Genomic DNA, 12,974 nt, shown 5'->3' on the forward strand with positions numbered 1-12,974 from the left:
CTAGGTATAAATAATTTTAAGATAACTGCGTGCAAAGTCGCGGGTGAACACTAAAAATTACACAGTTAAGTTTTTGCTAAAAATTTCATTTTTAGTACAAGCTTTTTTTTTGCTGACTTTACGTACTTTTTGTTGACTTTATGTGTATTGCCACCCAACTAAATTTGCATACCAAATTTTAAATCGGTACCATTAACCGTTGAAGAGTTCCGTTTTGTGGAGACGATCCTGGCGGGACTACAAAGATGTCACTGCCAGATTATTGTATTGTCACGCTATTATACATAATTATACCAAATTTCAGCTCAATGTGTGGGTTGTGTGGAAGTGCATCAATTTAACTTGCAAGATTTTGATTGCAGACAGACAGACAACGGGACAGGTGAAACTAAATAAAAGCTTGTAAAAATAGAACGGGAGCAAAGCCGCGGGCAACAGCTATTAACCATAAAGAGGTTGGTCTCAACTCAAATTACCTTGACATTTGGGGATAATTTTACATTTCTCGTTTACATTATATCTTTCCTTATACCTTACAGTTTAATGGCATATACTCGTCAATTACCACTATGAAATGAATGAATGAATGAATGAAAAAGTATTTATTTGACATTATTTTTACATAGTTTTTTTTTGCACATAGCCCTGCAAAACTGTTTACACAGTTTGTCTGCAGGATACAGTCTCTATAAAAATATAAAATAATGTAATGTATAATTTATTCTTACATAAACTATTATAATTATTGTTACATTACAACTATGTCTTATGGAGGAGTTTCTACTAAATACTTTTTAAGGATCTTTTTAAATTTATTTTTATCAGTTTCTAGGCGGATGTTATCAGGTAAGCTGTTAAACAAATACGGTAGTCTTTTGTTTAATGTTCTTATCACCGAAGTAGTTGGTCACTCGGGCACTTCATATTTACCTGAGGACACCGACCTAGTATTATGACTATGGTTGATCAATACTAAACTACGCTCCAGATTGCTATGATTATTTATGGCTACTAGGTATTTATGTTTTAGTCGAACAGGAAGTATTTTAAGGATTTAAAATAATTTGTAATAATCGCCATTACAGCTCTGCTTAGTTTTATTGTTTACAAGTAGTTTTTAAAAATCGTAATTGCCAAATCCAATAGTTTATCGATGTAGGATTTAAATGTTAGGCCATAGGAATCGAGAGCATAGCTCAATATTGAGTCTACTAAGGAAAAGTAAAGTTGTTTGAGAATGTTTTGTGGTGTTCTGAAACTTAAATGATAAAATTTACCAAGTATATTTATGTCTCAGGAAGTACCACCACCGTCCTTGCGATCTACAAATATTGTCGAACCTTAGTATTTACTCGCTGTTTCCTTGTTTGGTCGCATGCAGAGATGTTTTTAATTTCCAACATACCTACAGAGATGTTCACGGAAAGGTTATATTATGTATATATTACATGTTCTTAAACGACGTTAAAAATTGGCTATAAGTGCGTTGGGCCAGTAAAGGAGTACCTTGAAAAAGTTGATGTTTCGCAAATGAACGGGTTAAATGGGTACAGTTCAGTAAAAAAAGATCGATACTGCCGAAGTTAGAAAGTATGTTCACGAGTCTGTAATATTAATCCAATAAATTCGGGTATACATATTTTTTACTTTGGCAGTATCGATCTTTTTGTAGTTGACTATAAAATACCTTAGATAGTTATACTAACAAGCTAAAAATTAAAGTTTTTTATAAGAAAAAAATCCCAACGCCAAAAAACAATGCAAGTTACTAAAAAGAACTAAAAAAATAATTACTACTTATTTAATAATTAGGATTTATTAAAAACTATTTCATTTGCTACCACATAATGTGTGATCCGTGATTTTTTTACAAATAATTCGTTTCACAAATATTTCATTTCGCCAAATGCATTTTATTCTGAAATTGTGAACAATTCAGAATTTATTTCAAGATTAATTGTGTAGAACCGTATAAGTAGGTTACATTAAGTTAATTAAAAAATAAATCGAAAACATTTACAGTTTCGGAATAAAATGCGTTTGGCCAAATGAAACATCTGCGAAACGAAACATTTGCAAAAAATAGTTTTCGTTAGACATTAGTAAATCATTTGAAGTTGTCGCCTCAACACAATCTATCAGGAGTGGACCCGTTCATCTACCTTATTTACATACTCATACTACCTGTTAAATTTGACACTATTTCCTTTTACACCTGGCCTCTGGATTACCTAGCTACAATTATGACAGACAGACAGACGTACAAAGGCGTTAGTTCAAAGTTTAAAGCCTTGTAATACTCATTAACCCTGCGGTTAGCTAAACCGCGCAATCAACCTTAAGCATTACTATGTTCAAACTCGAGTTACTTCGGGCGTTAACCGAAGTTACACGGCTGATGCCGAAATGTGACGTAGTTTCGGCTGCATATCTGTCAAGTAATTTTCGGGTAAGGCTACGTTTCCACCAGAGATGTGGGAGTATGCGTTGCGAGGATATATAACTCAAACTCAAACTCACAACATGATTGACAACAAAAACACACTACATCAGAACAAAAACACAGTAAAAACATAAATAGAAGGAGAGAGAAAAATTAGAGACATTGTGCTGTAGTGCGATGCCAAAAGGACTCAGCTCAGCATGGCATGAACCAATAGAACGCTTCTTTTACCTATCGTCGCTCCGCACATCTCTAGCGGAAACAGCTCGGCGAAGCAAGGATAGGTATTTACTATTGGTACATGAATGACAAGCACATTCCTCGCAACGCAACCTCGCACATCTCTGGTAGAAACTCGGCTTTATGTGGCTGATCTCGCCTAAGCGTAACGCAATATCATGGGTAATATCGGCCGAATATCTGTCAGGTGATTTTCGGGTAAGACTATGTTTCCACCAGAGATGTACGAGGATGCGTTGCGAGGAATGTGTTTATCATAAATTGATAAATCAATGGGGAAACGGTTCATTCATAGGTTAAACCACTTTCACTATTAGACAATAACATTTTGCAAACTTTTATTTACCTTGCCCTGTTTGTTGTTCAATTCAATTCAATGTGGGCTATCGCGTATGAATTCGCCACTAGAGGCGCTAGTGTAGCGTGAGGTCTCCGAAATGTCAAATCTCATAGTTTTTGGGTGAGTCACGCGGGTTTATTTATAATTAGAATAATTTTGTGAATATTTTGCAATATCTGTAATTAATTATGGCAAATATGCGTTCCGGGGCAATGAATGTTTGTGTTTGAGACAGTTTTGTTTTTCAGAAACCTTTGTCCTCCCTTTTTTCCGTACAAAACGGGGACTATGCAACACCGTGGGTATCTGGACGACCGAGCTTTGCTCGGGCTAAAACTCATTAATAAGCGTCTTCTCAGAGATAAGGTCAAGCTAGATCGATTTTTCATCCATGAAAACCCCTAAATTTCATTCATCGAAATCGTTGGAACCGTTTCCGAGATCCCCGAAATATATTATATATTATATTTTTTTTTATTTGGATGGCAAACGAGCAAGTGGGTCTGATGATAGAGATCACCACGCCCATAGACACCTGCAACACCAGGGGGATTGCATATGCGTTGCCACCTAGAGGCCAAGATGGGATACCTTAAGTGCCAGAAATTTCACCGGCTGTCTTACTCTCCACGCCGAAACACACAGTGCAAGCACTGCTGTTTCACGGCAGGATTAGCGAGCAAGATGGTGGTAGCAATCCGGGCGGACCTTGCACAACATCCTGCACCTGCAAACCATATACAAGAATTGCTCGTTGAAGGTATTAAGGTGATTTTCCGCCGAGATATTTGTATGCAATCTCGCGCGCCGCCGCGAGCCGCCGCGGGCCGCTGCGGACGCCGTAAATTTCAATTCTCTTCTCGCCTCGTCTCGCCTGGCCTCGCTGTGGAAAACCACCATTAGATATTTTTAACAAGAAACTTATTTAAATAAATAGACAGGATCTACACTTGACATAGTATAATATTATGTTAGTTTTACAAATATCCGTTCAAACAATATACAAGTGTATATGTATATTATGCGTTAGTAAATAGTTTTTTTCAATGTCACTATGTCACTTCGTTTTTGTTAAACTGTCAATTTTGGTAAATGTCAGATGATTTCGAGGGATTGCAAAATAGTTAAGGTCGTTCGTAGGTTCAAAGTTGAAAAAGGTTGAACAGTATTAGTCCTTAGCTAAATCTAAAACGGCTTTAGGTAGGTAGTTATTTAGTTAAGCAAATCATTTTTGTTTGTTTGTTGAGAATGTAAATTTTGTGACAATACAATAATCTGGTAGTGACATCCTGTAGTCCGACAAAGAACGTCTCCACAGGAAGGACTCTTCAACGGTTGATGGCATCGAATTGAAATTTGGTATGCGAATCTAGTTTGACAATATATGTAAAAAGAGTTTCTATTGGTTATGTAAGCGCTGGGGCTTACATTCGACGATGAGTGAGAAAGTGGGAGAAATGGGAAAGGACTTACGTGTGGTGAACTGGCTTTCGCAGCGGTAACGCCGCGAAACGGAGATGAGCTGATGGTAATCCTTTCTCTGAGGACTGAGCTGGATTGACACTGCACTGTCACACTTTCACAAGTTCTAGTACCGGCCGGTAGGTAGCATATATCGAGCTAAGCGAGCGCGGAGCGGAGCGAATGATATGACCTCTCGCGGCAGCTTCGATTACTTGACTGGCGGCGGGCGATGCGCTCGCGCCGCGCTTCGAATGAGTGAGTGAGCGAATGATTCAGGAGATGAATGGTTAGTCGTCCCGCGTGGCGGGAACATCCTGGGGGGCCCGGGGAAAGGCCTCTTCTTGAGCTGAATCCAACGGCAGCCTGGCTATCTTAAGCACAGGTCTGCGCAGATGTCCGTGAGCCGTGTCCAGATCCACCACTCGGATCACTCCATCCTTTCCAGGTATTGTGCGGGTAATTCGTCCCAGCCTCCATTGGAGCGGTGGGAGGTCATCTTCTTTTATGAGCACGAGTTCGCCAACTTGAGGAGGTGAGGAAGGGGAAAGCCATTTGGAGCGGGTTTGAAGGGTATGGAGGTAGGATCTGGTCCACAATGTCCAAAAGCGTTGAGAGAGAGCTTGTATGAGCTGAAACCGTTTTAGAGCAGAAATTGGTCTATCGTTAAAAGACGTTTCGGGCAGAGCAGTGAGCGGACGGCCTATTATAAAATGACCGGCAGTTAAGGGTTCAAAGTCCGATGGGTCGGACGAAAGTGGGCAGAGAGGTCGAGAGTTGAGTACGGCCTCGATTCGGGCCAGCAATGTGCAGAATTCCTCAAAGGTAAGGTGTTGTTCACCAATTACACGGTAAAGCAACTGCTTTGTTGATTTCACATTAATTTCATGTAATGCGCCAAACCAGGCCCCCTTTGGGGGGTTTAACAACCAGGTTATGTGCTGACTTGCAAGTTTGTGTGTGATTGCATCATTATTTGCCATGAGAAAGTTCTGAACGTCAATGAGCTGATTTCGAGCGCCTACATAATTCGTGCCGCAATCTGATCTAATCAAAATCGGTGTTCCACGTCGCGATACAAACCGTTGTAAAGCCGCGAGAAAGGCTTCTGTGGTTAGAGCGGAGACGGCCTCCAAGTGAACCGCCTTAGTTGAAAGGCACACGAATATACAAAAATATGCTTTCAAAAGTTTAACGTTTCGCAACGTGCTAGACTTAACGAGAAACGGGCCGGCAAAGTCAGTCGTCACTTGGCTAAATACGGGCTGAGGGGTAACTCTATCTGCTGGAAGGTCACCCATAAGTGGGGCGTCAGGTTGAGCGCGACATCGGAAACATCTAATACATTTAAACACCCGACTTCGGATTGCCCGCCGTGCGGACAGTATCCAGAATTGCTGACGTAAAATAGCATGTAAAGTGTCGGCGCCAGGATGACAGTATATTTTATGGCAGTGATCAATGATGCGGTCTACGAGTGGGCTAGAGCTGGGTAGAATGAGTGGATGTTGAGCGTCGTACCGAATTGAGGCGTGAGAGAGACGGCCACCGACTCTCAAGAGACCGTCTTTCAGAAATGGTGAGAGGCGCTGAAGTCGCGCGGTACAAAGCTTATTCGTTTTAAGGCGATGAATATCATCAGCAAACTCATTTTGCTGAACAGAGCAGACCCAGAATAACAGAGCGTCCTTACGCTCATTAGCTGTGAGCGGACCAAAGCGTCGTACTTCGGGATTGTGTCTACAATTGAAAATAAAGCGCTTGATACAAGCCGTCACTCCGACGAGCTTGTCAAGAGAGCTGAAGCGAGTAAGCAAGTCATGATCGAGATCGGGTATTGCTATATGAGCTGGAACCTTTTTGGCTTAAGGCCTGGTAATACATGATGACCCAAAGCTGTCGGCATCTGGGGCCAGGTGCTCGGAGGTTCTTTGAGCCAACTGGGAGACCACCAGAGGTCATGATTTGAGAGAGATTGGGCTGACATTCCTCTGCTTGCACAGTCGGCTGAGTTGAGATGCGTGGGAACATGTCTCCACGTGGAGCTGATTGGACTAGACGTTATTTTACTAACTCGGTTGGCCTCGAAAGTTTGAAGTCGGTGAGGTGACGTGTTTAGCCACGCTAAAACGATCGTGCTATCTGACCAACAGGTATGCTGGTCGATAGTAATGTGAGCAGACAATTTAGTTGACACCCTAGTCATGAGCTGTGATAAAAGAGCTGCAGCTGATAGCTCCAGTTTTGGGATTGTGAGCCGATTCTTGATAGGCGCAACCTTTGACTTGGCAATGACTAGATTTACATTGACCTGTCCATTGGCATTGAGCTCATGAAGGTATATGACGGCACCGAAACCAGCTTCTGATGCGTCTGCGAATCCGTGCAGCGAGTATGTAGACGTGGGCTTATATTTGCAAATGTGCCGAGGTATACGGAGACATGAGAGTTGAGGCAGATCTTCTGAAATGTGCTGCCATTCCGTCTGGATTTCATCGGGAGTGGGCTCGTCCCATCCCAGTTTCAGAAGCCATAACTTTTGTAATAGAATCTTTGCGCGGAATATTACTGGTGTAACCCAACCGTTGGGGTCATAGAGAGACGCCACTGTGCTGAGGATAGAGCGCTTGGTGATTTGGGTAAGTGGGGGGAGAGAGATGCGATAAGTGAACTCATCCGATTGAGGAATCCATTGAATACCCAATACTTTAATGGAATTCGATTCCGGTCTGATGTCAAAGTCTTTAGGCATGTCACACTGGTCATCTGGAAACCGTTCAAGGAGCTGGGAAGAGTTTGAGGTCCATTTACTGAGCTGAAAGCCACCTAGGGCAAGTAGGTTAATTAACTCGGTTTGGAGTGCTCGAGCAGACTCCACGGAATCATGACCACAGAGTATATCGTCAACGAAAATTGAGTGGCGTATTACTTGAGCAGCTTGAGGATAGCGGTGACCTTCGTCATCGGCTAGTTGGAGCAGAGTGCGGATGGCATGGTACGGGCTTGACCGTAAACCATACGTGACGGTATTGAGCGCATATGTGAGCAGCGGCTGGTCGGGGGAGGACCGCCAGAGAATGAGTTGATACTGTCTATGACCTGGGTGGATAAGTATGTTCCTGAACATCATTTTGATGTCAGTACTGAAGACTACCGGATGTGTCCTAAAAGACATGATAATGTCAACAATATCCTGTTGGAGAGCGGGACCTGTGTGCAGACAATCGTTGAGACTGACGCCATTTGAGCTTTTGCTGCTACCATCAAATACAGTGCGGAGCTTATCTGACCCCGATTTGAAGATGCCATGATGAGGGATGTAGAAGTGAGGCTTGTTTGCGAAGGTACTTGGGTGACAAGGTGACATGTGTCCCAAGTTGAGATAATCATTCATAAAGTCTACATATTTTGAGCGGAGGGGCGGATTTGCTTGTAGCTTCTTTTCGAGATTGAGAAACCTACGTAGCGCGATAGCATGAGTATTGCCTAGGGTCGGCGGATCGGGAAGAAACGGTAATGCTACCATATAACGGCCTGATGGTTCTCGAGTGGTTGTGGTGCGGAAAATTTGTTCGCACTGCTCTTGTAACGGGCTAGTTTGTATATGAGCTTGGGGTTCTTCTGACTCCCAGAACCTCTCAAGACCTTTGCAAATATCGTGAGCAGATACGTCAGGTTCAGGCTGTGAGCTTATAACTTGAGCTGAGTTAGTCTGGTGCGTTGGTGTCGCACATATGTCCTCAATGGGCCCTATCAATGCGAAGTCAAAAATCGTGCCGAAGGCTATGGGCTTCCCGCGGCCTAACGAGACCTTAGTCCCGTCCAAAACTTGGCCGAGAACGTCTGAACCCAACAGAAGATCAATCGGAGCTGGAGTGTTGTACTCTTGATCCGCCAAGGGAATCGGTGGCTGGCCTTTCACTTGTGCAATATGTGGGACTTTTTGTAATGGTAGATAACCGGTAACATTTTTTAAGATATGAGCTGTAGCCGTAATCGTAGGTGTGTCTCGATGTGTAGGTTGACATACTATTGTTACTGATGCTTTTGACTCTTGTGTGTGTTGGTTGCCCACACCTGCGATTTTTAATGAGTTTGAGTTTGGCGGTAAATTTAACATTCGGGCCATGCGCTGAGTAATGAGCGTAAGCATGCTACCACAATCTAGCAGAGCACGCGCTGTATGGTACTGACCATGCACGTCTGCTATTTTTAGCGAAACGGTAGGCAGTAAAATCGGTGTATTAGTTACGTGGTCTTCACGTTGAGCAGTATCACTATAATTATGTTTTACTGTTTGAGCTGAAATCGCAGGTTGGGCTCGTGGTTTTTGTGTTTGAGCTGAGTGAGAGTATGTGTGGGTTGTGTGAGTGTGTTTGTGCTGATGTGCTTCGCTTTCGTAGTACTTGGTTATTGCAGGTAGTCATTGCGGACCACCTACACGAGACCTACTGGGCGAACGCGAGTGATTGGGTGGGTTGTTTTGTGGCGGTGGGGTCATGTGTGAGGCGTGGGCCGAATAGTGTTGGGACTCATGGGTCGGGCGCTGTCTGGGCCGTGCCCTGAGATGCGAAGGTAGATGATGAGCGGCTGAATGAGTTGGAGATGGAGCACCGGGGCGATGAAGTGATGTGTGGTGTTTATCACTTCCACACTCTTTGCAAGCTCGCGTGGACTTGCACTCGTTCTCATAATGGGGACCGAGGCAGCGCTGACACCGATTGCGAGCCTGAATGAAATCCCAGCGGCCTTGGGTAGGCTGGTCGTTGTACCGTGGGCAGGCGATGAGCTTGTGCCCTTTGTCACGGCAGTACGGGCAGGGTGCATTGTTTCCCGCTGTGACGTCACGAGTTGAGGGTTGAGCTGAATAAACTGGTCTGTGTTGAGCTGGGGACGGACCGAGGTACTCCGGGCGAGTCCTAACTGGGGCCATGGGACGTGTTTCTTTATATGTGGGCTGACGAGCCGGGGGGGGTCGGGGAGGAGTGACTGGGGATTGCCTGCGGTATTGACGAGGCTGTGGGCTGACTTGCGGGGAAGCTGGGCTAGACCACTCGGTCTCGACACAACGCGCGTGTTCCTCTAAGAATAGGATTAAGTCGTTGAGGGTGGGCAGAGTTTGAAGGTTGCCGTATTTGCGCTCAAAAAGGGTCCGGAGCTCACCCTTGAGTTTTCTTACGACTATTGACACGAACACGTAGTCGCAATCCTTCATGGGCAGATCAAGATTGTTCAGGGCGGATTGTGCTGAAATTAGCGGAGTTAGAAATAATGTGCGGATATCTGAACGCGCGTGAATTTGTGGTAAGCCCATGATTATGTCGACAAATCGGTCGATCAGGACGCGTCGATTTTCATACCGTCGGGTGAGGATGTCCATGGCCACGGTGAAATTGTCATTGGTGAGCTGGAGGTGAGACACCATGCTCCGTGCCTCACCTGTAAGACACGATAATAGATAGTGGAGTTTAACTGCATCCGATATTGTGGCCATGTCATCAGTGAGACTTCTGAAGATGGCTATGAAGGAGGGCCAATCCTCTATTTTTGAGCTGAATTTGGGGAGCGCAATTTTAGGCAGAACGGCTGTAGGTGTGGTTGAGGTGGAGGGGAGTGTATTCTCCAAATGGGCTGACTTGAGCTGGAGTTCGGCGTTAGCCACAAGTATTTGGTTGTAGTCCGCAACCGACGTATCGTAAGCCTTAGTGTACGCCGCCTCTACGTCACTGGTCAGATCTTTTGCGTCCAATATGGCGTGGTACACTTCCTCCAATTTAAACTTATGCTCGTCCACCTTGGCGTACCTCGCGGTGAAGTCAGCCATTGTATATTTTGTGTCTTGCTTAAGCACCGCCATTGAAATTTCCCTGAGCTGAGTGATGGCTCTTGTTGCCTCACGGAAAATAGCGGCTTGAGATTTGGTCGGCATGTTTGAGCCAAACGAAAAAAAAATATAAAAATAAAAAAAAAAATTAAATGTAAATTCTTATTGGGTTCCGTGGATGAATTTAATGTGTTATGGAATAGGTATTTATCGTGGTGTGTTATGTAATAGGCAATGAGTGTGTTAAAATTGTAATGAGACAATGAAAAGGTGTGTGTGAAAATATAAATGGGTTTTTTTTTTATCACTGTATATATGTGTTGTTTTTATCTGAGCAGCCTGTATATGTACGTAGCGAATGTAATTGTATTATTGATGTTTTGAGAAAAAAAAGTGAAGAAAAGTTAAAAAATCTACAAGTGTATTTTATGACACCCTGTATATCGTATAACGTGTAATGTGTTGAGCGGAGTTTACGTTCACTGTTTGTTACTAAGACAAAACTGAGAAGAAGAATTTGTATATAATGAGAAGAAAAAATATTTATCACCCTATGTACTTAAATTTTTGGGGCAACCTGTATAAACACTATATAATCCACTGCAATGGATAGTTCTAATAAACGACAAAAAATAATGTGCTGATTCGGAAGGTGAAACTGTTAATAATTTCACCAATGGTTTTTGGGATGTTCCGTATTGAACCCTAAATTCGAACTCGTACGTTGAAATGAAATAAACTAGGTACTCAACAAGTACGTAATATAACTATAGTAATAACTTTGAGCTGAGAATAATACGTGTATAATATTTACGCTAGTTATGGTAGTAAGTAGGTATAAGTTTTAATTATCACTTAGACAAGTCCAGCCACGTTCCGACAAACGACGGATAATGTAATAACAATGCAATCACACCACACCTGTTATCGCGCGATGGATGTTTGTAAACAATATTATATTACCTTTGAAGAAACTTCCTACTTATAAAAAATATTCGAGAATGTTCGTTGAGTGAAGTTGCTACCTACCCTTATTCCATAATATGACAATATTAGGTAGAAGTAATTAGTTGGCAAATGGGTTGTTATATTGAATAATGTGAGTTTAATGTGGAGATTTGTTGATTAAAAGGACAATAGGTACCAACGTTACTTTGAGGTTACTTTTCTAGTTCGTGTACGACTAGAAAATTCTGGAATGGGCTGAGTAATTAATGTGGTTTGCCGTTTCTAAATACCTAATTGGGATTGTACTTTAAGTACTTTGTTTGTTTTTTACTAATTATGAGCTGAGATTACACTGTAAGTGCGTTAAATCGGCAAAGTATTCGGAAAATAAATGGGACAAATTAACGGTTTTTTTTTGCAATGTGGGTAATTTATTGGGGCTGATTAATAGCTGTGGGGTCTGTTATCCACAGGGGCAGGGGTTCTAAGGATCGAAGGACCAGAAGATGTAAGCGCTAGGGGCTTACATTCGACGATGAGTGAGAAAGTGGGAGAAATGGGAAAGGACTTACGTGTGGTGAACTGGCTTTCGCAGCGGTAACGCCGCGAAACGGAGATGAGCTGATGGTAGTCCTTTCTCTGAGGACTGAGCTGGATTGACACTGCACTGTCACACTTTTACAAGTTCTAGTACCGGCCGGTAGGTAGCATATATCGAGCTAAGCGAGCGCGGAGCGGAGCGAATGATGACCTCTCGCGGCAGCTTCGATTACTTGACTGGCGGCGGGCGATGCGCTCGCGCCGCGCTTCGAATGAGTGAGTGAGCGAATGATTCAGGAGATGAATGGTTAGTCGTCCCGCGTGGCGGGAACAGGTTAATAACCAAAGTTATTAACCATAGGAACTCTTCATTTATCTTTCTTTCTATTTGTTTATTCAATTTTAAACAATTACACAGTGTATACATGGAACACTTTTTTTCGTCAAACTGCATGACAGTTTGTTGCGAAATGAAACACTCAAAACACTTTCATATAAAATACTTGTGCAAAAACTTAACTATTAACTAACCAATTAGAAAAAGTATCCTAATTTACATTTATATGTGTTATTACGAGTTATATTAAAAAAAAGAGAATAGGGGGTACTTATTCAACTTGATTGATACTATGCGATAGTGGGATCTAGCCTCGCACGCACATATCTAGTGGAAACGCTAGCGAGCGAGCCGATAAATGAAGCGATTTCTATTTAGTCAAACAGAGCCTTAACAGGAAGAATAGGTATTACACAGCTTAACGCGTTGGCTGGCCATCGACACCTGAATGCCGACTGCTAGCGTGGAGGTGGACGGCTGTGCGTGCTGATGCTTGCGGTTTTGTGATTTTTAGATAATAGGATTTTCGACTGTCCCAATTTGAACTGTTTATTATTATAATAAGTTTAAACTAAGTTTAGTTAGTTATGTTCAGTGTAAGTTTAAATAATAGATTTCGTTTCGTGGTGCATTGTGGAACTGTCATGCCACGTGAAATAGTTTTTTACCACATAAATAAATAAATAAATAAATAATCTTTACAGGAAATTTTCTTGACTCGAGGATATGACAGCTGTCATGTTTGCCGTTTTTAGGAACGTTGTTATGACAGCGCCAACGTGTGAGGAAGTTTGAACAATACTGGTGACGGGTTTACCGCAAAACGAGCGTCGCTTACAAT

At 42.6% G+C, this 12,974-nt stretch overlaps 1 protein-coding gene across 1 annotated transcript; it reads right to left on the reverse strand.

The window, feature by feature from the left end:
* Nucleotides 1-8,519: 8,519 nt before the first annotated feature.
* LOC141443757 (uncharacterized) lies at nucleotides 8,520-10,413 on the reverse strand. Its single transcript, XM_074109107.1, has 2 exons — nucleotides 9,514-10,413; nucleotides 8,520-8,561 (listed from the first exon to the last, which is right to left on the reverse strand). The coding sequence occupies exons 1-2, from the start codon at nucleotides 10,411-10,413 to the stop codon at nucleotides 8,520-8,522; spliced, it is 942 nt and encodes a 313-aa protein (XP_073965208.1).
* Nucleotides 10,414-12,974: the final 2,561 nt, after the last annotated feature.

This window comes from Choristoneura fumiferana, chromosome 28, assembly GCF_025370935.1.
Source record: "Choristoneura fumiferana chromosome 28, NRCan_CFum_1, whole genome shotgun sequence".
Lineage (NCBI taxonomy): Eukaryota > Metazoa > Arthropoda > Insecta > Lepidoptera > Tortricidae > Choristoneura > Choristoneura fumiferana.

Excerpts from the sequence above, each read along its gene's own strand:
- LOC141443757 (XM_074109107.1), bottom strand. The coding sequence starts at position 10,413 with ATGCCGACCAAATCTCAAGCCGCTATTTTCCGTGAGGCAACAAGAGCC. Across the intron at positions 8,562-9,513 it reads CTAGCCCAGCTTCCCCGCAA|GTGTGGGCAACCAACACACA; the intron begins GTCAGCCCACAG and ends TAAAAATCGCAG.